Consider the following 24,373-nt stretch of genomic DNA (forward strand, 5'->3'; position numbering starts at 1 on the left):
CTTGATGCCGATCTTCGGCTCCTCCGGGAAGAACACAAACATCTGATCAGTGGGATCATCGTTGTGGGCCACCAGTACGATGAGATCGGACCTGGCCGGCCTTTTTTCGCTTGGCTTGTCACCAAACATGTCTTTGAACTGCTCCAGCGTCTGGTCCAATTCGTCCTGCGTCACCAAATACCCTCGATCGTGACTTAGTTGCATGATTGTCTTGCGAATGCGCCACAGCTTATATGTTTCAGCTTCGTCATCCATGGCTATTTTCTAAATATTTTTTTATTTTTATTGCAAATGAAGCACGCACTCGGACTCTGCAGTGTGACCGCGGACTTATCGATAAAATATACCGATTGACTTCCAGAATGTACCGTAATATACCAAACACAAAATGATGAAATTGATGATTCATTAAAAAATATCCTAAAATGGCTACTTATCCGGTAAACCATAAAAATCCTGATTAAATGAATTAATTATCTGTCTGAGCCCCTTTGTGAAATTGCAGTTCGAATGACTTGAGATAGAGATCAAATTCTGAATGTTTCATGCAGATCAGGAATATATATCTACATATTCTATTCATATTCTATATGGGGTGGATATGCTACCTTAAGTGACATCCAACATAAGGAGTATTTGGATAAAACTAAATTATAATATAAGACAAAATTTACTAACAATAAAATCCTGCAAGTCTGTAATCTAGACCGGAGCTACGAAATTTGGGTCCATGGCTCCGGTCTCGGCGGAGTAGACAACTTGCTGCATGCGCACCTTGGCCCATGCGACGGCGGCCGGATTGGGTATCTTCCGCAGCTGCGAAGCAATGCCTAGGGCAAAGTGCGTAAAATCATCATCGGGATGCGAAGCGAAAATTGCCCCTGACACTGCAGATGGTGGTGGTGGTGGTGCTAGTGGTTGTAGTGCTGCTGGTGCTGATGGATCGTCCTGCCGTTCCGAATCCGACTGAACGGTGCGGGATAGTTCAGCTCCTGAAGGTCTGAAAGTGGGTGGGCTTTGGCTCGAGAGGTCCTCCTCCTCCTTGGAGTTATCCACTGTAATGGAATTATCAATAGTAAGCTCGAATGACAATGGTCGTGCGCTGGAAATTGGCTTGGAAGTCTTCTGTGTGCGGAAGGCATTGAGAGTGGACGACGACACAGGTATTTGCTCAATGGATTCTACAAAGCTGTCATCCTGTTCTATGGCATCCTCGCTCGTACTAATGTCCGTAGTGGAGTCGAAGAGTGCTGGTAAGTTCTTTACTGACGTTTCCTTGCGCTGCGAATGTGTGTTATACACATATGTAAGAGAGGGCATCGCCATTTTTGGCCCGAACCCTAGGGCGGGTACTCACGTTTTTGGGATGGGAATTTGATACCTTTCTTAGAAAGGTGTCTGCCATACTGAACCACTTTAGCTTCGTTTCGTAGGGCTTGCCCATCTCCTCGAAGCACCTGCGAATACCCAACTCCTTGGTGTAGACGGTGCGAATGATCTTGATCTTCCGCTTGACATCTTCGATCAAAATATTTGGAAAATTGAATTTTTCGATCATTGCAGCGTAGGCCTTCTCGCGGGCCATACGGTTCCTGTAGTTATCCACTGTGGGGTCGTACAACAAAGGCTGCTCCTTGTAAGCCTCCAAGAACTTGAGCATTGCAAGGTTTCCGTAGCCAAATTTCGACATGTCTACTATTTTTTGTGTGTTTTATACAGCTATGGGTATACTGGTAACTTGCGTTTAACACATATTATTTCTATTGTTTTGTCGTTAGGGGCTTACTTATCTAAACTTCAAAATCCTTTTTTTTTTTTTCTTTTTAACGAAATTTGGATGGTCGAACAGAGCAGTCGATATATCGCACTATACAATTCTGAGACCATCGATGGTTTTGCAGCCAGCAAACAGGGTGACCAGCAATTTCAAAGTGGAAGCATGTTTTGAGAAAAATACGCTTTTTCCAAGATCTTTTTGAGGGTCAGACGGTATATTCTATCGACAAATCCGCGGTCACACTCCCTACGAAACACGTGTAAATGCGTGTGTGTGTGTTCCGTTCCCCCTTTAAGCGGCCCAGCACCAGTCCGAGGCAAGACAGCCGATAATTTGCGAACCCGTATTAAGACTTCGATCCGTTCCTGTTCGTGACACCTCTATTATTTATTAAAAATCAAAAGGTAAGTAACTGCACAGCCAAAGCTGTGGGAAATTCAATAATTTGCGCATCCCACACATGCATTTTTCTTCCCCTGTGTCTGTTCTCGTTCGCCGTGCGTGTATGTAAGTGGTGTAACATCAGTCAAGTGTGCGTTGCCATTGCCTTGTATGTGCGCTACAGGGGCAAGGTGGTGGATCGACACTAGTGTTGACTAGCGTGTGTTCGTACACGAGTGCTGAAATTTTTTTGCACCTTTTCTTTTTGATTTCCCCTTTCACCGACCGACCGTTGCTGCAACGGAATTCCTGGCTAACTGTGAACTGTGAATCATCGTGAAGCGCGCGGGGTGGCAAGACTGACACAACGCGAAACACGAAGTAGTCCGCTCAGCAACAGTGAAACCCGCAAGCACACGCCGAAGGCACAGTGGAAATTTTTCCGTTTTTGCTGACGCTGTCTAAATTTAAAATTGAGACCAAACCAAACATTTCTTAAAACAGTTGTTCGTTGCGGTGCGCTGCTCTGCTCAGGTGCAGGTGGGTGGTGGATGAGGGGATCACATCTGCATGTTTAGCGTCTGTGGGACGCCTGAAAGCGTGCTGCACATGCACACGCAGGTGACCCTGATTACCCAGGGCAGCTGGCAACCCTGCTGTGCACCGTTACATGACCTTGTCGTAACAAGCGCTTCAATACTGACAGCCATTCAAGCAAAGAAAAGTCCTTATTTTTTGTTGCATGCAGTAGACCCTGATTTTGTTGAAATCTCAGCATAATTTCGGAGTCAGTATAAAGCAAAACTTTGGCCTCGAAAGATTATAGATGAGATATTAGATTGAAGTAGAAAATACTCGACAACAAAAGTAAAAATAAAGTGTAAAAGTTTAATATATATATGTTTGTGTGTGTTTAGCAGCTAAAAGAATGCCTTCCGACTCAAAGAAACGCGATGCGCAGCGCAAGAAGGATGCCCGCAACAAGAAGATCCAACAGATTCCCTCCACTAAGAAGGCCAACGGCCAGCCGGAGCGCGAACTGACGGAGGAGGAGAAGCTGTGCGCCAAGCTGGAGGAGGAGGCTCGCATTAGTGCCGAGGCCCGCTCCTGCACCGGCTCCCTGGCTGTGCATCCTCGCTCGCGTGATGTAAAGATCGCCAACTTTTCGATCACGTTCTTTGGCTCCGAGTTGCTGCAGGACACCATGCTGGAGTTGAACTGCGGACGTCGCTACGGCCTGATTGGTCTCAATGGCTGCGGCAAGTCCTCGCTGCTGGCCGTGCTGGGCGGTCGCGAAGTGCCCATTCCACCGCACATTGACATTTTCCACTTGACGCGCGAGATACCCGCCAGCTCGAAGAGTGCCCTTCAGTGCGTCATGGAGGTGGACGAGGAGCGCATCAAGCTCGAGAAGCTTGCCGAGGAGCTGGCCATGAGCGAGGAGGATGATGCCCAGGAGCAGCTTATTGATATCTATGAGCGTCTCGATGACATGTCCGCCGACCTGGCAGAGGTAAAGGCCGCCCGCATCCTGCACGGTCTTGGCTTTGACAAGGCTATGCAACAGAAACAGGCCAAGGACTTCTCTGGTGGCTGGCGTATGCGCATCGCCCTGGCCCGTGCCCTGTTCGTGAAACCGCATCTGCTTTTGCTCGATGAGCCGACCAATCACTTGGATCTGGACGCCTGCGTGTGGCTGGAGGAGGAGTTGAAAACATACAAACGCATCCTGGTGCTCATCTCGCACTCTCAGGACTTCCTCAACGGCGTCTGCACCAACATCGTACACTTGACAGCCAAGCGCCTCAAATACTACACCGGCAACTACGAGGCTTTTGTGCGCACACGCATGGAGCTGCTAGAGAACCAGATGAAGCAGTACAACTGGGAGCAGGATCAGATATCGCACATGAAGAACTACATTGCCAGATTCGGTCACGGCTCCGCCAAGTTGGCGCGACAGGCGCAGTCCAAGGAGAAGACCCTCGCCAAAATGGTCGCCCAGGGCCTAACCGAAAAGGTCTCCGACGACAAGGTGCTCAATTTCTATTTCCCCTCGTGCGGCAAGGTGCCCCCACCTGTGATCATGGTGCAGGTAAGCGCATACATCCATTAATCCTTCACACCCACACATCTCTCTGATCACTCACGTGTCCCCCACTTTTGTAGAATGTGAATTTCCGGTACAACGATGAAACGCCTTGGATCTATAAGAATCTGGAGTTTGGCATCGATTTGGACACACGTCTTGCTTTGGTGGGGCCCAACGGAGCCGGCAAGTCGACGCTGCTGAAGCTGCTTTATGGGGATCTGGTGCCCACCTCTGGCATGATCCGCAAGAACTCACATCTGCGCATCGCTCGCTACCACCAGCATCTGCACGAGCTTCTCGATCTCGATGTCAGTCCGCTGGAGTATATGATGCACGCCTTTCCCGATGTCAAGGAGAAGGAGGAGATGCGCAAGATTATCGGCCGCTATGGCCTGACTGGTCGCCAGCAGGTCTGCCCCATTCGCCAGCTGTCGGATGGACAGCGTTGTCGTGTGGTCTTCGCCTGGCTCGCCTGGCAGGTGCCCCACCTTCTGCTGCTGGACGAGCCGACCAATCATTTGGACATGGAAACAATCGATGCCCTAGCCGATGCCATTAATGACTTTGATGGCGGCATGGTGCTAGTTAGTCACGATTTCCGTTTGATCAATCAGGTAAGAGATTTAATCAGGATACAAATGCATGCTTGTGGCAATGATTGATTGGCTAATTGCATTTTCTAGGTGGCTGAGGAGATTTGGGTGTGCGAAAAGGAGACGGTGACCAAGTGGAAGGGCGGCATTCTCGACTACAAGGATCATTTGAAGAACAAGATCACCTCAGAGAACGAGAAGAAGGCCAAGGCGGCAAAGTAGAGAGAAGCTACACAAAAAGAAAACCACACACATTAGTTACATACAAAAAAAAAAGAATACACACACCATACGGACATTCAGGCAAACGCTCCTCCTCCTTCGCTCTTCAAACCCATTCGATGACAATCTCAAAGGGATTGCTGCGCCGCATCCCCCTCCTACGATTATCCCCCTGCAAAATTACGATTTGAGTTTACACTACGCTATAGTCAAGTCATGTAAACAGACAGCCCAACCATATACAGAAACTGCATAGGAAGAACTCCCCTATATAATGCGGCACACACAGGCAAGAAAGAGTCCGACCCTCAACAAGAAAATACACAAATTTTTAGCTGAATTTTTTCTTTTTATGTGTCGAATTAAATTTAAAATAAACATTACAAATGTATAAATATTTATATATATATCGTATATAAACATACTATCAATCATTCATAATATGTGGAGTAGTCGTTGGAGAGGAACAAACAAAACAAAACAAAAACATTAACTAAACAAGAAAAAAAGAATAACTACAAAAACTGCTTGTGATCTTGCGCTTATTCGTAATTTCGTTTAATTCTCCGCTAGGTTTCAATATATATTTATATATATATAATAAATATGATTTTTTTGTAATTTATTTACGCCTTAATGATACGAGTATATATATACATACATGATAGATACGATATATACACCACGGATCAGATAAATGAAAAAAAAAACAAGATCAAGTTAAAAATAAAGTTAATAGATACAACAACAAAATATACTACTAAATATATGTAATTAAAGTTTTGATTAAGAAGCCAGAGAGTGACAAAACAAAAACCAACAACCAAAATGTGTGTAAAGAGAAACAAAAGAAATATAATGAAAACCATACCGAGATGATACTGCCTGCAGCGGTTCAGCCGATGCTTAGAAATTTCAAAATATTCAATATACGATTTGCTTGGGGAATTCGAATGAATTCTTGACGTTCGATGGAAGAGAGAGAGAGAGGAGTATTCGAGGCGTTCGAGTATTAAAATACAAAAATAATAAACTAAATATATTAAAACAAATTACAACAGGAAGAAGAAAAGAAAGAACAGTTCAGAACACAGATATTATTTATAGGTTATTTAACAAATTGGAAGAGTTTTTATATATATGAGTATGCCACAAAGATATAAATATATACAAATACACACGTACATACACGTATCCCACATACAACAAAAGCAACAGCAATCTATGCCTAATGCTAGACAAACGATGAATGATTTTATGGAAAAAGCAGCTAATTGTATAGGTTAAAGGTTATGTCAAATCAATCATCATCAGCTCCGAATGTGAAACAGCAAAACAGTTGCTTCAGACAAGGTAATAAACAAAATCTTTGACCAAAAAACCAACCGATTACCGATTCATTTACTCATGTAAGAAGGGCACCTCTGAAAGTGTGGATTTCAGATGTATAGCAATCCAGAAAGTGTTCCTTGATGTTTCCAGAACCATACATATATTGCCACGGAGGGCATTTTTCTTCGGTGGCTTCACTGGTTTCAATGCGTCCTTCCTTTCACCACTTTTATCTCTATGAATTCTTCGAGTTCTAACCCAAAACAAAAAAAAAATGAACCGAAAGTCGAATGTTGTTTGAGGTAATCTCCATTTGCTTTGCTTTATTGTACAATTTTCAAATCTGTGTGCTTTTAGATGATTTAACATTTGTTAGCGCATTTATGTATCATATATGATTCCCTTTATTGCTGCAAGTTTTTCATAATATACCCTTGCAGTTTTGCAAATGTGAGGAAGCAACTCCGAGAGAATATTTAAAGATTTTAGGGAGCCTTTTCCTATGAACATCTGCTTTCCACATCACTCTGCTTTAGGCATTCTCTTTATGGTCTTCGTTTCTGATAGATCTGGATTATATATGTTGTTGGAATGTAATAGATCGCTGCACTACATTAGCAAACAATACTATTATTAAAAAGCCTTTTTGTACTGGCCAGTAGGAGTATTTGGAAGATCCCTTTATGTTTCTAAGGGTTCAATGAGTTGAAGCACTTTAGTGGGTTCTATTGCCCAAATCTTGGAAGGGGGAACTGTCTAAATATCCTTCTATAGAGTGCAGTGCATTCACATAGATTGTGTTCAGAGTTTTCATGATAAATTTCACAGAATCTACAGGAGTGTGTCTCTCTGTAATAATTTTAACTTGTTGAGAAGATATCTTAGGGTATATTTTTGTAAATATTGCAATTAAATATTTATCTCCAAAAAGGGAAACAAATCGAATGACTATATCACACAGCTGCCATAGGAAAAGAGCGGTCGAAGTTATGTTATAATCAAGTGATCAACAGCAGACAGAACAGAACAGAACCGAACTAACAATAATCAACGTCCAACTGCAAGGGTACATACATATATAGACTTCGGTGAGCCGACGGGCTGGCTCCCTCTTACCTGCTGCTGCTTCCTGCTTTCTGATTTATGTGGTTCATTCGTTTTCTCGTTTCTTGCGTGTACGAGTGTAGGCACGTTCAAAGGTTGAATGGTAGACTTGGTTACACTTAAACGATACTGGTTACGTGTGCTAATGCTAATCAATAATCGTAATAAAATAATCATATATATGGATGTGTGTGTATCCGTATCATATACCATTTGCTACAATCCATGATACTCGCACAATGCCGTGGCGAGCCGTGCTTGCTCGCGGCTAGTACACTGTGGAGAGGTCCGCGTAGATGAGTTTAACCAGCTGGCGCTCGGCAGTGCTTGCCGAACTAAATTCGGCTGCAAAGTCACGGAGTAGATGCTTGAGATAGCACATTTTGCGCTCAACCCAGGCACAGATGATCTCGGCCAATGCGTACTGCTGCTGCTGGGGCAAAAAGGCGCCGGGCCGCTCTACCAGCTCACTGTTGTAGCCCGGACAGGGGCTCGCCTCGAACTGGGCGAGGCTGTAGTAGTGCTCGATGAGCTTGATGTGGGCGGGCGATTGCCGGGCAGGCGGCAGATTCAGGTGGACCAGCAGCAGTAGACGCAGGACCTCCACGCGCCTGAGCAGATCGGTGTACATCAGTGCACCCCGGCGCTCGTATATGTTGTCAACGATGTCGTCGTAGTGTTGGAGGGCACTGCGGTAGTCCTCACGCTGTGTGCTCAGGTCAGCGCTCATTTCCAGGTCGTGGATCTGGTGGGTGGGCGAGGCGAAGCTGCTGGTGCGGTCCAACTGTCGCTGCAGCTGCTGCAGCTCGCGGAGAATGGCAGCCTTGAAGACGCAGCCGTCCACAACGCGCTCCGCTGCCTTGTGGTAGCAGTGCAGGGCACCCTCCCGGAAGCCGCTGTGCTGGGTGCGCATGTGGAGGAGCCCGAACTCGTTGTGGGCCTGCAGGAAGGCACGGGCGGCCCTCACATACGCCTCAGACTCGCGCTGCGGCGCCCCCCCAAAGGACTCGCACTTGGCATAGCCAACGTGGCACATGGCCGCGTACTGCATGATGCCCGACTCCTCGAAGCTGTACGCCAGCCTCTGGAAGTCCGCCTGCACATCGTTCACACTGGGCGCAAAGCGTCTAAATGGCCATTAATTGAGTCAGAGTGGTATCTAGTTGGGGGAAAGAACTCACTTGAAAAAGCCGGCACGCTCAAACTTTTTGATTTTGTTGGAGGCACGCAGATATTGCTCGATCAGGTTCTTGGGATACTGCTCGACATGGTGTTGCTCAGCCAGTGGGCCTTGTCCCGGGGAGGAGGTGCGTTGGTGGGTGCCAGCACTGCCGCTGCGTAGCTTGTCCATGCTGCGCCAGTGGCCGGGGTGGCGGTGGCGGTGCCCTTGGCCTTGGCAATGGCGGACTACAATAAAACCCGATTAATTGTGCATTATTTCTTTGTAACCAAAACAGTTTCCACGGCTGGTGGTGCCAGTTCTGGAAAATGCAGCTATGTGTGTGATTCAACATAATTGCAGTGGTGTGAAGCCAGCTTTTTCCCGTCAAATCTAGCTATTTTCAAAATATATTAGCAGAAAGAATATAAATAACAGCTTTTAGCCTGAAGTTGAGAATTATAAGAACAAGAAGGTGAGATAAAGGGACAGACAGCGAGCGAACACTTCTTTGAGTATGGGTGTATTAGGAAAAAAGTATCACTAATTTCTTTTGTTTTTTCCCACTTTGGTACCAACTGCTGTTTAATTTAGCTTTATTTTATCACAAAATAATGTCCGCATGTACGTTATCCGCGAGTGTGTGCCGCCAGGTTGGCAGTGCTGCCGTGTTGCGCAGGTGCGGGCCATCTGGCAGCCCCCCGTTGAAAATCCTACAACACTAACCACCTCACTCGCTACGCATTTAACAAACAAAAAACTCGAATCTCAATCTCAATCTCAGACGGAAGCGAACAGAACTTTTCAAGCGCCCAGCCACAATGGCCATTGCCGAGCATGACAACGTCTTCATCTTTGTGCCAAATTTAATTGGTAAGTACTAGTGGCGCGAATCGCTCGAATCTGTCTCTGGAATTATGGAATGTATACATACCTGAACCCGTGTGATTGTTACTGCCGACGGAGCTGCGGTGGCAGTTGTTGAAGGGGGGCGGGTGCTCCGTGGGGCTCGTCCCTAATTCAATTAGCCGTGCGCTTGTAATAATGCACAATACCAGTGCATGCGAACAGCCCAGCTACATGAAACAACAACAGCGTCAGCGTCAGCCCCACATAAATAACACTTCCCTTATCGATTGAACCGCTGATGATTGTTTGTTTGTTTTCATTCGTCTTTCAGGCTATGCACGCATCATTTTGGCCTTGATTGCGTTCTGGTTCATGTCCACGAACTATGTGATCTCCGGCTGGTGTTATGTAACCAGCGCCCTTCTGGATGCCGTCGATGGACACGCCGCCCGGGCCTTCAATCAAAGTGAGCATAACCAAATCGAACGGCTATCGGGGCAACAAACACATCGCACCATAGTCAGGCCACATCGCACACACCTGTTCACACAATGACGCTAGCCGATGAGCCGGCAAACTGAATTATTTGGCTATTTAATGATATGCGCACTTTGCCCATACGAATGCCAACTCCCTCCCCTAGCGACAACACAACCATATACAAAACAAACCGAATCGTATCTATAAGTAGTTGCGGCAGTATCTTATATTTGTTTTATCGCCCGCCAATACTTAATATGGTCGCGCTTGTAGAAGGGAACCACGTCAGGGCCAACGCCCAAACCTTCAAGCACCGATTCGCCTGAATAAAAACCTTCTTAACCTGTGTTTGGGTCCGTTCCAGGCACACGCTTTGGGGCCATGCTGGACCAGCTCACTGATAGATGCGGCACCACGGGCCTGCTGGTTACCCTGGCCTACTTTTATCCACGCTACATGTTCTGGTTCCAGCTATCCATTGCCATCGATGTCGCCTGCCACTGGCTCTTTATGCAAACGTAAGTCCATCAATCTGCAATCTGCAATCTGTAATCTGCATTGTGTTTATTTTGTTTCTGCGTAGGAGCGTTGTGGTTGGACGCGCATCGCACAAGGTCAATGAGAACTTTGTGATGCGTTTGTACTATCAAAAGGATATTTTGACCTTTATGTGCTGCGTCAATGAGCTGTTCTATGTGTGCTTGTACCTCTTGCATTTCACCTACGGTCCCCTCAGTGAGTATTCTGATGCATAATTGTGTATATTGGACACTGGACACTGCAATTGATTCATTTATTTATACTAAAACTTGAACTTTCTCTTGAACTGTGATAGTATTCGGCGCGTCGCTCTTCAAAATACTGGCCTTCCTCACCGGCCCCTTTGCCGTGCTGAAGGCCTTGATCTCCGTAATGCACGCCTATGTGGCTGGCATTGATTTGGCTGCGGTGGATGTACGTGAGCGGCAGGAGAAGCGCCAGAAGCCCAACGAGCCAGTGCCAGTGGCTGGCAAGAAGTTGGAGTAGGGCGGCAACTAGTCAAAATCCATTGAAAACGAACAGCTTTCCAACTAACTAAAGTACTAAAGCAAACTAACTCTTGATTCCAGTAAAAACAAAACAAAACAAAACAAAAAACAAGAAGGAACAGATGCAATGCGATATGAGATATGAAGTGAAGAGCAGAGCAGAGAAGGCTAGAAACAGAAACAGAAGAAAAAAAAAACAAAACAAACAAACAAACATTAAAAAAAAATCCAAGAAAAGTTTAGTAGATGTATTAATTATTTGTACGCGCTATTGCAATATTGTTGATTTTATTTTGTATTTTTTAGTTTTACGACGTGGGGCGGTGTCGGGGTCGTACCCGTAGCCGTAGCCAGCGATTTGTATTTAAATAATTTAGAATGGAATGGAAATTGAAAGTGAAAAAAATTCTCGTTCCATGCGCGCGAACAACAATTGTCGTATATAGTCGTAGCTGTTGCATATTTATTTTTGCTTCCTCTTTTTAGTAATCAATGATTATTTTACATTTTGATGTGTCGTGAGTGTGAAGCTAACACTAACTAATGTACACACATATTTTACGATTAAATATGATCGATTGAATGTCCATTTATGCGAATTGTTTATACATATATGTCTATGTATATGGCGAGTACTTCCAGAAGTACATATATTCGTACGTCTCATTTTGTACATTTTTCTTTATTTTTAATATTGGTTCAAGTACAGACATTACAGATTACAGACACACTTCCAACGATTGTTCAAATCTCAATGTAACTAATGTATTTCTAATCATAAGTAAAAAATTGTAATTGGAGACCTGCATGAAATATATATATATATATAACCATTATCGTGACCATTCCAATTGTTTTTCCTCTCAATAGCAGATACAAGAGAACCAACGTATGGTGATCCATTATTGCCACCTTGTTAAATATCATGGAAAAAATAGGCATACAAATAGATAGCTTTAACTGTCAACACACCGATCAATTATTTCTTTGTTTGCACATAAATAAGGAAACACACAAGAGCGCTCACTTTTGGAGTATTTGAATTGCGCGCCCAACTGCTCAGCGTCGCACCCCTGCTGGCATTGGTAGTCGTTTAATAACATTTAATTCAGGGTGAGCATTTAGAGTATATTCTACTTTTGGGGATATTTTAGCCACTAAAAAGAGTTCCATCTATAATTCGGTATATTTCCGAAGGTCTGTCAGTATATTTGATCGATAATCCCGCGGTCACACTGATTTAATTGTTTATATTTTTATCGGGCCAAGAAAAGGAAAATAAGCACCATTTGGCCGGTGCTAATACGTTATTGGACTGGACGGTCGAGGACGACTGCGGCTCGAAATGATAATAAACTGGAAGCGCCTGTCCACCATAGTGCGCTATTCAGTGGCCTATGCTGCCATAACGCACTGCACCTTTGAGTATATTGGCGACTTTGTGCTGGTGAGTGTTAAACGTCCAAGGCTGCTCCTATCTGGCCCCAATGCTAATACCCAATCGCATACCTTATTCGTTCGTTCAGTGCAAAGGACCATCGATGGAGCCGACTCTCTACACGGACAATGTGCTGGTCACCGAACGCCTGACCAAGTACTGGCGCAGCTATAAGCCCGGCGACATTGTCATTGCCGTCTCGCCGACCAATGCCAAGCAGTGTGTCTGCAAGCGTGTGGTGGCCGTCTCCGGCGAAGAGGTGTTCATAGCCAAGCCCCAGCCGCTCGAAGCGGAATGCAGTCCGTCTGCTAAAAAGAAGCAACCTGTCATGATCAAGAGTTACGTGCCGCGCGGCCACATTTGGATAGAGGGCGACAACAAGGAAAATAGCTGTGACTCCCGCTACTATGGCCCCATTCCCGTTGGCCTCATTCGCAGCCGTGTGGTCTACCGTGTTTGGCCGCTGGCCGACGCCTGTGGCGAACTGTAGCTGTTCCTTCCCCTTCTGCCAACTTTTATTTGTTAATTTTAATGCGATGCTCTGTGTGTACCCTTACCCAGGTTGTAAGGGCATGCAAATTGTTCAGAGACTGTTATAAAGCATATATATTTACGAAACGAATCATCTTGCTCAAGAATTCACCTGCGCTGCCTACCCCATGTGGCAGGGTAGTCCCTGCCCCCAAGATTGTCAGTGTGTCTCAGTTTGGCCAGTGGCTGCTGGCCCTTCATTTGGCACATTTAACAATACAAAAGTACGTTACAAAAATGTATTTTCTATTTAACTAAATTTGTGTGCAATTCGCCTAAAAACATTTGCTGCCATTTGGAAGCGGCTTCCACAATCATTAAAACCATTGCCGTTCATAGCTTTAGCCCATCATCGACTGCCTGCGTATCTCCGTCCACAAAGTACAGATTGTATTCCCTCTTGAGCACTTGGTGCACCTGATTGCGGCAGGTGAGGACCAGGCCGCGCTTCTGATAGTCGAGGAATGTGTGCACAAACTGGCGATTTGTCTCGTGCACCTGCGGATGCTGCAGATACTCTGCGATGGGCATCCATTGAAGGCGGGCAATCTCGCGCTCGCAGCGCGTAAAGTCTAAATTGATCGGCTTCAGGGCAATCACCATGTAGATATCCGAGCAGCCAAAGATACCGCCGTGAGCATGCCGCAGGCACACCACCGAACGGAACGTGGTTCTGATCCCAGTCTCCTCCTCCACCTCGCGTATGGCCGCATCGATGAGATTCTCGCGCGGCTCCACATAGCCTCCTGGCAGCTTCCAGCTGTTGGGTATCATTGCATAGCGATCGGAGACCACCAGAACCTCGTCCTTGTCGTTGATCACCAACCCCCCGACGCCCAGCAGGGTGTGGGCGTAGTTGGGTAGGTTGCTGGACTCGTGCGTGGGCAGCCAGCGGTACATGACCACCATGCCGGTGCGGGCGTGATGGAAATCAAAGCCGGACGCTGCCAAAATGGGCACCCAATCCGCCTGCTCCTTGTACACACGAAACCAAATGGCACGATTCTTGTTGCTTGTCCACCACTCCAATGATTCTGTGGATGGATGGGGGTTGGGTTTCAGTTTCTAACTTGATTCCAGCTTTCACTTACTTCTTAGCTTTTCCTCAAACTTCGACTTGTCGACCTTCTCCTCTCGGCCATCCACTGTGACGCCCTCGAAGCGATCCTTTAGACCAATAAATACATCCGGCGGAGAGTCCATGGCCTTCTGTCTTCAAAGATGTAAATATATTGGAATGAAATGATCTAAAACTTTTGTCTCGGGGTCGACTTACGAGTGAAGCGCACGCGTAAATGGCAGCGAGTGCTGTTGGGTTGCCTGTTCGCTGTGGTGCTGGGTAAATGCTGGAACGGAGGTGCTTCTGTTAGTCCGCAGGCGCCTTCGCCATGAATTGAACGCTTGCAAGGGTAAACGTGTTCTGTGGCCCAATATGGCTGTAGACAACATTAAGTGGTTGCGCAATAGCGACGGACGGCACAGTTAGCAGCAGCTTCCCTCAAACTTTTCACAATTTCCAGAGATTACGAGATATAAAACGAAGCGCTGGGCATGCTGCGTGAGAAAGGCAAGAGAGAACGGGGGGAACGAGTCAAAACACCAGCCGGCAACCATCCGCAGCGCTCCAAACGTCGATTCGATGGAAATCTAAAGTGGGTGACACTATCTCGTCTGGCAAAGAGAGATAAGCGCCTAAGCGTTGCCATTGCAGTGACGTCGTATAGTTCAGTTGCTGACATTTTGAATTTGGCGCGCGATGCTGTCACATGCACATGCAATAGAGATGAGTTGTGACTGCTTCCCCCAGCTGTGACCGCAACCCAAATGCGTTTTGTGTGGATTTATGTAATAGCTGTAGCGATTTAATCGGCTGTGATTTATGGCTGATGTTTTCGATGGCCAGAACAAATAAAAATAGCTTATTAGTTGTTGCGATTCAAAGCTTATTTTTGTTGCTGCTGATTCTGATTCATGTAAGTGACACTAGGGAATAAGTAACAGTAACCGTGACAAGTGGTCGCTCATCTCTAGGCAGCCAACCTTGAATGGCAATCCAAGGTGCGTGTAGGAGGAAGAGGTTGGTGCTTGTGTTGGTTATTTGAATTGCTTCCGCATTAGTTTTGTACTAGTTGTGAGGCTTGTGTGTGTGTATGTGTCTCTGCGTTTATCAGCCGTTATCAACATTGTTCCATCATTTTATGCACGCTTTATATAACAAATCAAAACAAAGCTTGCACTTACTGCACACTCGATACTTGTCACGGCTACTGTTGTTCACTGGGATGCCAACGTATTTTGATGATAATATAACCGAAGCGAACTTGAATCTATGCACTAGAACAAATAATTAGACTATTTGAATTTTTAATACTCGCTAATAAGCAAAACAATCTTTACCATTGGAAACACACACAAAGTCTGCGCGCGATTTGAGCAAGACGGTCACACTTTGCGTGCAAGCACTAATGCGTTGAGAATGTTATCGATTAGCCGAGCCAGTGTTGTTAAGCACCCAACCTGTATTGTTGGCGCACTATATTTAATTTGAATTATTAACAATCGAAATGATAAATTAACAATAGTTAAGGACCAGCCAGTTGCTGGTCAATGCCGAGGTGGCCGAAACGCGACTACGTGGGTCAGGGTCCAGCATGGGCTTCAAGAATGCCACAAACTCAAAGGCCTCGCTCTCGCTCCAGTTGTAAGTTTCGATGAGGACGGAGACCAGGTTGCGCTTATTCAGCTCCTTTATGTGGATCAGCTCCCCATTCGGCTTGAAAATTTTCTGCGCGTTCTCGCCATCGTAAATGAGATACTGGGGAATGGGACCGCACGTCTCAATGATGCTGGCGATGTGCATATCATCGCAGCTGATCGTGCCAGTCTTCTTGCCTAGCTCAAACAGGTAATCGCCGGTCGCCAGCTCCCAGAACATGCAGGCGGCGCTCCAGATGTCGGCCGATTCGTTGTAGCCAGCCCTAAGGATGACTTCCACTGCCCGGTACTCCCGGGTCTGTATGTTGTCCGTGTAGTGTTTATCGAACCGGCAGGCATTGCCCATGTCCGCGAGTTTCGTGTTCAACTCACACGGAAATAGCGCCGGATCAGGGCGCAAGACTATATTACGGTCGGGCAAATTCACAGTTGGACTTTCCCCAATGACTTTCTTTCGAGCATCTCCAATCTTCCACTTGCGATTTATTTTGGGCCACACCTTTGGCTGGGCAGCTTCAGCCGCCCGATCGCACTCCTGCACCTTCTCCTGGACAGCGCGCATGAAGTTCTCCGGGCTGCTGTGGAGTAACTTCAGCATTTCGGATCCTCTGGCCAGACTACTCTTCATGGCAGCAATTTCGTCACTTGGCAACATGATGTCGCTGCTCGAGCGTTTCTTCAACGACTTAGTGTCGATTGGTTGATTATTGTCGAAGGATTCGCACTCGAGCAGGAAGCACTTCATGGCATAGGCGGGAGGGTTTGTTATTTGCTCTAGATTTTTGAAGCGCTCCAGATGGAAAATGTCGTACTCTGTGAGGATGGTCAGCCCGTCAAAGGTGAACGGCATGAAGGGCAGCTGCTCGGTCACACCCAGGCCAGCGGTGGATGGGCTGAGGAGACTGCGACTGGCGAGTTGCAGCAGATCCTCGACGGCACGCTGACGTAGCCAGCGGCGATGAGACTCGAAGAAGCTGACAATGCGCTTGATTTGTCCACGTCGCCGCTTCTTGGCCGTTTTTGTTAGCTTCTTCTCCTGGTCGGACTCCACGGCGTCGCCACTCGGACTGGCACAGCCGTGGAGCTTGCGGGTCGGCGACAACTTGGCATGCGCCTCCAAATAGGTGTTGGCCGCCTCAGCGGCCTTGCTGCGCACATTGAGTTCGTTCGGCTCGAGCATGACATTCTCGGGCTTGAGGTCCGTGTGAATGATGTGGCACTGGGTGTGCAGATAGGCCAGGCCCTCCAGCACCTGGCGCGCAATCTGACGTACATTGTAGCTGGGTATGCCCTGGTAGTTGGAGCGCTGGATCAGGCAGAGCAGATTCTGTCCGAGTATCTCGAACACCAGACAGTGGTGCGTCCCGTTGGGTCCGATCACAAAGAAGTTGTCAGTGAGCGAGACCAGGCGGCTGCGCAGCGCATGCGACTCGTACTTGGCCACCCGCTTCAGCAGCGATACCTCGTCGAGTGCCGTCGCCGCAAATTTTTCCGCCGACTTGCACACCTTTACGGCACAGTAGACCCTGGATGTCATATCGAAGCAGAGCCACACGATGGAGAAGTGACCCCAGCCGAGTTTCTTCAGCACCACATAGCGGTGGTTCAGGATGTCGCCCAAGTGCAATGGATGGTAGCCACCCATGCAATAGTCGGCCGGATTCTCGTCCTCTCCGCAAGTAACAGAACTGGAGCTGCTGCCGTTCCTGCCATTTCCTAAATGTTGCAGTGATCCGGATGTGGACTCCTCATCGGGGTTTATCTGTGGAGTAGCTGCCGTCTCGTTATGGTCGGGCACTGCATTATGCTTTGGGCTGTCGCCACTGACGATGTCATTTATAGCCTCCTCCTCTGACATCTTTGCTTGCCCGCTGCAGCACCTAAACGCGAAAATGTTTTTGTATAAAAAATAAAATGCCACTAAATTACTTACTTGGCTAATAAGTTACGAATAATGCGCCTAATATTTGCGTCTAACATATATTTGTAATGATCTGAAATTGAGCTTTAACTAATGGCATAAAAACCAATATGATTTGTATATGAATGTTATTAGAACAGAGGCCAGCGCAGTCAGCGCTCGCACAGCTTGAAAGCTTCGTGTGGATTCGGCATAAGCGCAGTGAGCATCCGAAGCGGCAGAGAAGCAACTTCGTATGGCCGGTGCTCGGCTACCGCAGCGGCAGAGAAGCGAGAAACTTTTTGTAACTTCGTGTCTGCTTGTTTTTGTTGCGTGTGTGCGCAAACGCACGGGAACACGTGAGTGACTGAGTGCTGACCTCTGCTATGGCAAGAACTATAGAAACAGCTCAAACATACAGAAAGAACTGCGCTGTAGTTCAACTATTTAAGTATATTTTGATTATAGGATTTCTTGTGTATGTTTGCATGTATGGGTGGTACATTTATTTCTTATATTACCTTTGACTAAACAGTAGAGCGCTGAATGTTCTTGAACAGCAAATCTTATAACAGACTTAAAAGATTTTTCCTCTCTGCAATGTGAAATTATAATTATTAAGGAAAGAAATATAATTATCTACATGTAATTATACTCACTGTGTTCTTTCTTAATCAGATAATACTCACAAACTTATTTAAACTAGTTAAATCTGAAGATTTATTTTATTTTATTTTTGGTTGGTAGAAAGTTTTGATGATTTTACGGAAAGGTTCTGTCGGTAAATGACAAAATTAGTAAAGCCAGTTAGTGCCTGTACACAAATGACAGCTTAGAGCCAGCCTACTAATTATTGAAATTTCAAGTAATAATAAAAATTTCTCGATATGGGAATGGGTGTATTGGTGTTGCAGTTTCAATTGCTGGAATGGGGCATGGGCAGGGGAGTGCTTTGTGCTGATGCATTGATCTGGAAAATGCCATTTAAGGCAACAAAGCGGCAATACCAAAATAAGCGTACATATAACCAGTTTACAGCACGAGAGAAGGGATTGGATTATAAAGGATTGGTTAAGTTGTTGCAAAATGCACATAGTACCCGGGAGTCAGCAGGATGCCGCATTAGAGTCGGAATCAAAGTCCGAGTCTGAATCCCAAGTCGGGCATCACATGGGGGGTGTGTGCACACTCGCACACACTCTCCTCAGGTGTGTGTCATCAAACGGAGAACAATAGCCTCCCATTGAGGGCCTCTCAGTCCGGATATGTTTGTATTTTGATTGCCAGCTTAACAACAATTTCCTTTTTTTACTCTGCTTTTTTTAGAGTAAAATTTCCCAAAAAATCGAAAAAGAGAAAGGGAAACCCTAAATGCTACCCCTACTGGGCGAATTTTCTATACTTTTTTACAGTTGATATTTGCACAGTTGTTTAAATAAATTTTCCGCTTAGGGTTGCTTTGAGACCTACTGTTTGCACACAATGGATTTCCATGCGTTTTGGGCTTAAGTGAAAATGCCTTGTCAAATATTTATGAAAGAATCGATTGCGTGGAACACAGGGCACAAGGACCCGCCACACCACACAGTACAAGTATCTCTGGGGACCCCGCGATCCGATCGACAAACCAAACACTTTTCGAACACTTATCCAAAGAAACTTCAGCGATGCGATGCGACCTGTGTGTGGAAAAGCATTCGTTCCCAGGCGCGCCTTCGTCTTCAACCCTTCAGCCCTCCACCCTCCTTTTCCACGGCCATTTAACGTTTGTTGGAAAAATCTTGTTTGTAATTAGGGAGTTTTCCTTATCATTTATCCAATTCAATGCCCTTGGCATTGTTTCTTTACCAATTAAGCGTAATTTTCAAGTGTCCCGTTTGGGTGAAATATTTTTCTGTGCCGGAGAAAGGAAAGGTTTTGAAAGCGTTTTGAATTTCACTTACAATAATGCATGTATAACTGGTTGCCTCCTAATGAACTGTTTATGAGCACACAATGGAATGAAAATGAACATAAATTAATGGCAATTTTCCCCTTTTTCCGAGGGGCAAAGCTCTTTCCTTTCATATTGGTGGGTGGTGCGCAGTCAGCGCTGGCAGCTGGAAAATCAGGTAAGTCTTTTGACAACACAAAGAGCATTATAATTGGCACTTGTTGGTAAAGTTTGAGCTTCAGCCATAAACAAAAACAGGCACAAGGGGAAGAGAAATGACGAAGCCCGGCAGCTCGGGCCAGTTTAAAAAGAAAGAACTTAAAGAAGTTTCAGCTAAATGGCAGTTCTGGCTTACAGCAGCTAATGCAGACTGCTTGATCCAATGAGCAGAACAATACGTCTCCAATATAAGTAACAATTATGCAACACAATGGAAAAGTGCAACAATAGGAATTAACTTTAAATTGTGAACAGTGTCTACTCCTTGCACTCCGTGGAGTCTTCCCTTTAATGTTGGAGTACTTCGAGCTGAGATCTGATCTAGTTTTAGTTCGCGCGCTGGTACAGTATATAATGAAATCTGTGTAATTGGCACATTTTGCAGCATTTTGGGCAATCAAACGAACAATAGATGTGGCACACAGCCTGCCGGAACGGGAACGGGACGGTACGCTGCGACAGCTGCTTGCTGCATCATCGATTGGCACAACAAAGAACGCGACGCATGCCACACACTGCACTGCAAAAAAAAAACAACAACAAAAAAGGAAAGGAAAAAAGAGAAGGTCGTTCGACGTCTAAGAAAAGCAAAAAAAAAAACGATGCTGCAGCAGGAGTAGGCGCAATAACTGCACATTGAGGAAGCGGAGGAAGCGGAGGAAGCGGAGGAAGCGGAGGAAGCGGAGGAAGCGGAGGAAGCGCCTGGCCTGTCCCGAACAATGGAAAAGTCTCTCTGGAAAAATCTCCCAAAGGACAGCTGTCTGCCACGGAGCAGAATGTCTCCTTCAAGAGTACAACTGAGTACAGGGCATGCGGCATGAATTGATTGTGCAACTAACTGTAGCAACACTAATGGGCTGTCCACCAGGAGGAGGAGCAGCAGCAGGAGCAGCAGAAGCGGCATCATCATCGCCCAAGGGCAGGCAGCATTACGCGCGACTACGCGGTCAATTGGTAATTGGATTAGGGCAACCGGGCAACGGGGCAACCCTTTTGCCCAGCATCCCATGCAGCAGCGATGTTGACCCTGTGACCCGACGGCGACCCCTTCCTTGGCGTTGGGCTAATCAAGAGCAAGAGAGAGGAGAGAGAGAGGAGAGAGAGAGAGGAGGAAGCTGGCCCTTTTGCTGCCTTCGCTGGCAAAGAAAAACACGGAAATTAATTAAGAAAACAGAAAGTATCCGTATCTGACAGCAGCCACAGCTTCAGCCACAGCCACAGCCTCAACGCAGCTCGGGCTCGGGCTGTGGCTGTCCATCAAGGCTGCAGACCCGCGGCTCATCTAGTGTCCCGTAGCGGATTTTTATTGCATGTAAGTTATTTACGCACACCTCAGTGGGCACCACGTATCAAATGTTCTTTTCCCATTTAAGGAATTTACATATTATGCCCTGACCCAACCCTTGTGTCAAACAAAACGCCAAGGGGCTGGTCGACCAGCCTGAAAGTCCTGCAAGAACTTTGGCATATGCTGGAGCAACATCTTCAGTCGCAAATGAAACATTGTGGGAAACCAGTTCTGGAGCAGCCTTTAATGGTTGCAAGATCTAAATTGTGGGAAACTTCTGTGTGGGATGATGTCACCTCACCATTCGTTCATTTATCAAAGCGGCTGGCGGCAGGATATGCGATGCGCAGGATGTGACTGGGCATAAACGGTGTCCGCAATCATTATCAATACCAACCGCATCCTGACTGTGATCCTGCAAGTAAAAAGGAGTGCCAAACAAAACGGCATTGTCGCATCCATTAATGCTCAAAAAAACGTAACGAATGCTGCGCACAGGAGCAGGATGCGCCGGCAGCTGCTGCCGATCGACCGCAAAGTTCGCGCCCATGTCCCGCTCGCTGTAATCCTTTAACTGTCACCAAAACAAACACAAACACAAGCACAGTCCACGGGACACTGGACTGACCTCTTCATTACAATATGAATACGTTTGCCGGGTCATGCCGCGCCACGTTCAGGGGCCGCGTTCAGCGAATCGGAAAATTAGGCAAACGCTCGCTGGCTTCTCAGGACACAGGATTATCGGGCAAGAAGTCGCTCCACTGACCCCTGCGCCTGCTTTTATTGCTTTGTGTCGGACAATTGATTTTGTGACATACATTTTGGTGTAAACAGCTTTGGTCAACTTCTCGCATCTCGGCGATCTACCTGGGAAAAAATAGAGTCGTCAATGGCCCCGCCCTGGCACTGGGCATAAATCACAGATATCACATATATGGCGGACATGGGTCCTGAATGGTCCGGCACAGTGCGCTCTGTTTACGGATCGCTTCAATCAACAATGGACGAATGATATATGGTCCATGCATAATGGTAATCTATAATAATTACCATCCATCTGTGTGTTATTAGAGGATCGCTGCCGTGTTGTTCGAGTGCTGGAAGCTGCATTTCAAGCGATTGTTGCGTGGCGCTTTCATTTCTATGAATATGGATAGATTAAGGTCGATTAATGGGGGTAATTGATGTAGAGAACAATATTTGTTTGGGTATAAAGATGGAGAAGTACTTTAAGAAGAATCTCTGTTGTAATTTTGATATAAATCATAGCTGAAAGAAAGGAACTTATGTGATAAACATAGTAGTTTAAGTAGTTGAATTAGGGATACGCCTTCGACTGGTTTCATTCAAAAGAAGTCTCAGAGCAGACTACAGACAAGATCAAGGCTTGCATGCAAAACTCACGAAACTCTACCACAATTTGTAAATTGTATTATGCTGCAGCAGGGAAAGATATTATTATTTGTGTCACTCTTTTTTCCAATCTCTACCCAAATGACTTTAATGGCAGTTGGTAATTTAGGCACCGACCTCGCTTCCTGTTCGCCCACACCCCAGCCTTGACTTTGACACAGACTAAAGGTGGTGTTTGGTGGTTTGGTGGTTTGGTGGGTGAAAACATGCCATAAATACATTATAATGCACTCAATATGCAAACTACAGATCTACTCGTACAATAATTGAAAACTGTCAGCGTCTGACAAATTTCCTCGTCGTAAAACCTTTTGCGGGTAACCCTATATTAACCCCAAAAAGTCAGGGGCACAACATATGTGGGTTCCGTAAAGTCATAAACTTGTGATCGACATCGACAGTAGCGGTCTGACAGCCAGTGTCCTTCAGGACTTTGTGTTAATGTGTGAGGCGCGTGGGTTGTTCTGTGTTCTCTTTGGGGTGGAGGCTTTTGGGCTGCAATTTGTTGATAAACATCTAGCGGTGTATTTTTGACAGTTTATCATTATGGCCAGACCCCATATGGGGGTTGTTCTGCTCTTTTCCAGCCTGACATGCCAGGTCAGGGATCATTACAGTGTAAACATTTTTACATTTTGTATTTAATTGATTTTCTGCACTGGCAGTGGCGCAAGTTTTCCGTCATTAGCAGATCCAGATCCGATATGCAGGACCTTAACATTTGTGTGATTAATGCACGCTCCAGACTACGACGATGACGATTACGAGGACTCCTGTGCTCCTGTGGCCCGGGCACTCTTGATCCTGCCATCGGTAGGTTCTCACGTCTCCGATCTTAGGATCTTTCGGGACTTCGAACTTTGTGCTCCTATTGTGTTTCCTTATGGCTGCACACGACGCGCCAAAAACAAGCGAAAATTCGCATACTCTACGGAGATTTATTATTGGGCAAACACAACACGGAGCCGCGCAGGCACATAAATCTCAATCTGTCGGGGAAACGAAGAAACGGGGAAATGTGAAATGCCAAATCGAAAATGAAATCATTGTGCCCAAATCAAAATCGCAGCAAAATTTAACCGCAAATTAGGCAATAAACAATGGCTAAAGCGGTCATGGGTTAATACGTTTAGCATCAGGCAGACACAACCACCCGAGGATCACGCCACACAAAAGGGTTAAGGGTATGTTCACCTCCCTCCGCACCCTGCCCTCCCTCCACAAAATTCCACAATTTTAAACGTGCGAAAATATATTTTAAAATCCATGTCGATGCTCCAGTTAATTTTTGGTCCTTTGCACGGCTCGGAAAATGTTCAGAAAATGTTTCAGATTCGACACGAGGTGCAAGGAGGGCCGAAGGTCTGTTGGATGTAGTCTGTGCCACTACCAAAAACACTTGCAAAATAATACAAATAAATACGAGAAAGAAGAATAAATAAACCACTTTCTTAATCTTTTTTCGTCATCATTTTTAATGTCTTTTGCCTGGCATGGCCCCATGGGCACGGGAATTTGTGGTTGCAAAAACATATTTTATTGATGGCCTTTTCGTGTATCGATGTGAAGCTGTAGCCTGTGATGTGGCTGAAAAATGTTAATTGAAATCTGCTCTCACCGCTGCTGCGGCTGCCTCTGGCTAATCAATTACGCTGCAACTTTGAGCAAAAGAAGGGCCTTGCTCTTACTCGATAACTTTAACGTTTTATTCAAATTAAATTGCAGCCATGCATTAATTTTTCGTTGCCCTGAAATAACCTGATCGCTCTGCGCGCCTGTCAAACGTTTGACAAACTTCCACGGGGTTTCCCGCCGCCAGGACTGACATTGATGTGTGCTGCGCGGATCGACAGGGTCCCATGGCCATGCCTCAGTCCCATTTGGGAATGTCTCTGTCATGGGCAATGCCTGTGTCA

General features: G+C 46.1%; 7 protein-coding genes across 9 annotated transcripts; 3 read left to right on the top strand and 4 right to left on the bottom strand.

Moving 5' to 3' along the window:
* Nucleotides 1–527: 527 nt before the first annotated feature.
* On the bottom strand, nt 528–1,889 carry LOC117581632. 2 transcript variants are annotated; one of them, XM_034269001.1, is made up of 2 exons: nt 1,358–1,887; nt 528–1,281 (listed from the first exon to the last, which is right to left on the bottom strand). In XM_034269001.1, the coding sequence occupies exons 1-2, from the start codon at nt 1,688–1,690 to the stop codon at nt 703–705; spliced, it is 912 nt and encodes a 303-aa protein (XP_034124892.1). In that variant the 5' UTR covers nt 1,691–1,887; the 3' UTR covers nt 528–702. The 2 variants fall into 2 exon arrangements, with proteins under 2 accessions (XP_034124892.1, XP_034124893.1); XM_034269002.1 differs by having other exon boundaries at nt 785–1,055; nt 1,358–1,889.
* Nucleotides 1,890–2,025: 136 nt separating this feature from the next.
* LOC117581630 (ATP-binding cassette sub-family F member 2) lies at nt 2,026–5,106 on the top strand. Of its 2 annotated transcripts, none has more exons than XM_034268998.1 (4): nt 2,026–2,181; nt 3,079–4,253; nt 4,328–4,864; nt 4,934–5,106. In XM_034268998.1, the coding sequence occupies exons 2-4, from the start codon at nt 3,087–3,089 to the stop codon at nt 5,063–5,065; spliced, it is 1,836 nt and encodes a 611-aa protein (XP_034124889.1). In that variant the 5' UTR covers nt 2,026–2,181; nt 3,079–3,086; the 3' UTR covers nt 5,066–5,106. The 2 variants fall into 2 exon arrangements, with proteins under 2 accessions (XP_034124889.1, XP_034124890.1); XM_034268999.1 differs by having other exon boundaries at nt 2,027–2,181; nt 3,076–4,253.
* Nucleotides 5,107–6,690: 1,584 nt separating this feature from the next.
* On the bottom strand, nt 6,691–8,998 carry LOC117581631. The gene is made up of 2 exons (XM_034269000.1): nt 8,683–8,998; nt 6,691–8,628 (listed from the first exon to the last, which is right to left on the bottom strand). The coding sequence occupies exons 1-2, from the start codon at nt 8,850–8,852 to the stop codon at nt 7,770–7,772; spliced, it is 1,029 nt and encodes a 342-aa protein (XP_034124891.1). The 5' UTR covers nt 8,853–8,998; the 3' UTR covers nt 6,691–7,769.
* Nucleotides 8,999–9,374: 376 nt separating this feature from the next.
* On the top strand, nt 9,375–11,213 carry LOC117580799 (CDP-diacylglycerol--inositol 3-phosphatidyltransferase). Its single transcript, XM_034267498.1, has 5 exons — nt 9,375–9,533; nt 9,841–9,975; nt 10,354–10,507; nt 10,573–10,724; nt 10,825–11,213. Exons 1-5 carry the CDS (start codon nt 9,482–9,484, stop codon nt 11,013–11,015), a joined length of 684 nt encoding a protein of 227 aa, XP_034123389.1. The 5' UTR covers nt 9,375–9,481; the 3' UTR covers nt 11,016–11,213.
* Nucleotides 11,214–12,251: 1,038 nt separating this feature from the next.
* LOC117580800 (mitochondrial inner membrane protease subunit 1) lies at nt 12,252–13,077 on the top strand. Its single transcript, XM_034267499.1, has 2 exons — nt 12,252–12,464; nt 12,544–13,077. The coding sequence occupies exons 1-2, from the start codon at nt 12,363–12,365 to the stop codon at nt 12,943–12,945; spliced, it is 504 nt and encodes a 167-aa protein (XP_034123390.1). The 5' UTR covers nt 12,252–12,362; the 3' UTR covers nt 12,946–13,077.
* Nucleotides 13,078–13,156: 79 nt separating this feature from the next.
* LOC117580798 (nudix hydrolase 8) lies at nt 13,157–15,247 on the bottom strand. Its single transcript, XM_034267497.1, has 4 exons — nt 15,228–15,247; nt 14,263–14,540; nt 14,078–14,199; nt 13,157–14,020 (listed from the first exon to the last, which is right to left on the bottom strand). Exons 2-4 carry the CDS (start codon nt 14,433–14,435, stop codon nt 13,320–13,322), a joined length of 996 nt encoding a protein of 331 aa, XP_034123388.1. The 5' UTR covers nt 14,436–14,540; nt 15,228–15,247; the 3' UTR covers nt 13,157–13,319.
* Nucleotides 15,248–15,558: 311 nt separating this feature from the next.
* Nucleotides 15,559–17,559, bottom strand: LOC117580908 (SRSF protein kinase 3-like). The gene has a single exon (XM_034267669.1). The coding sequence runs from the start codon at nt 17,557–17,559 to the stop codon at nt 15,559–15,561; it is 2,001 nt and encodes a 666-aa protein (XP_034123560.1).
* Nucleotides 17,560–24,373: the final 6,814 nt, after the last annotated feature.

Source organism: Drosophila guanche, unplaced genomic scaffold, assembly GCF_900245975.1.
Source record: "Drosophila guanche unplaced genomic scaffold, DGUA_6, whole genome shotgun sequence".
NCBI lineage: Eukaryota > Metazoa > Arthropoda > Insecta > Diptera > Drosophilidae > Drosophila > Drosophila guanche.

Excerpts from the sequence above, each read along its gene's own strand:
- LOC117581632 (XM_034269001.1), bottom strand. The coding sequence starts at position 1,690 with ATGTCGAAATTTGGCTACGGAAACCTTGCAATGCTCAAGTTCTTGGAG. Across the intron at positions 1,282-1,357 it reads CAAATTCCCATCCCAAAAAC|CGCAAGGAAACGTCAGTAAA; the intron begins GTGAGTACCCGC and ends ACACATTCGCAG.
- LOC117581630 (XM_034268998.1), top strand. The coding sequence starts at position 3,087 with ATGCCTTCCGACTCAAAGAAACGCGATGCGCAGCGCAAGAAGGATGCC. Across the intron at positions 4,254-4,327 it reads CACCTGTGATCATGGTGCAG|AATGTGAATTTCCGGTACAA; the intron begins GTAAGCGCATAC and ends CCACTTTTGTAG. Across the intron at positions 4,865-4,933 it reads ATTTCCGTTTGATCAATCAG|GTGGCTGAGGAGATTTGGGT; the intron begins GTAAGAGATTTA and ends TGCATTTTCTAG.
- LOC117581631 (XM_034269000.1), bottom strand. The coding sequence starts at position 8,852 with ATGGACAAGCTACGCAGCGGCAGTGCTGGCACCCACCAACGCACCTCC. Across the intron at positions 8,629-8,682 it reads GAGCGTGCCGGCTTTTTCAA|ACGCTTTGCGCCCAGTGTGA; the intron begins GTGAGTTCTTTC and ends ATGGCCATTTAG.
- LOC117580799 (XM_034267498.1), top strand. The coding sequence starts at position 9,482 with ATGGCCATTGCCGAGCATGACAACGTCTTCATCTTTGTGCCAAATTTA. Across the intron at positions 9,976-10,353 it reads CGCCCGGGCCTTCAATCAAA|GCACACGCTTTGGGGCCATG; the intron begins GTGAGCATAACC and ends GGTCCGTTCCAG. Across the intron at positions 10,725-10,824 it reads TTTCACCTACGGTCCCCTCA|TATTCGGCGCGTCGCTCTTC; the intron begins GTGAGTATTCTG and ends GAACTGTGATAG.
- LOC117580800 (XM_034267499.1), top strand. The coding sequence starts at position 12,363 with ATGATAATAAACTGGAAGCGCCTGTCCACCATAGTGCGCTATTCAGTG. Across the intron at positions 12,465-12,543 it reads ATATTGGCGACTTTGTGCTG|TGCAAAGGACCATCGATGGA; the intron begins GTGAGTGTTAAA and ends TCGTTCGTTCAG.
- LOC117580798 (XM_034267497.1), bottom strand. The coding sequence starts at position 14,435 with ATGTTGTCTACAGCCATATTGGGCCACAGAACACGTTTACCCTTGCAA. Across the intron at positions 14,200-14,262 it reads TTTACGCGTGCGCTTCACTC|ACAGAAGGCCATGGACTCTC; the intron begins GTAAGTCGACCC and ends ACATCTTTGAAG. Across the intron at positions 14,021-14,077 it reads GTTTGAGGAAAAGCTAAGAA|AATCATTGGAGTGGTGGACA; the intron begins GTAAGTGAAAGC and ends ATCCATCCACAG.
- LOC117580908 (XM_034267669.1), bottom strand. The coding sequence starts at position 17,559 with ATGTCAGAGGAGGAGGCTATAAATGACATCGTCAGTGGCGACAGCCCA.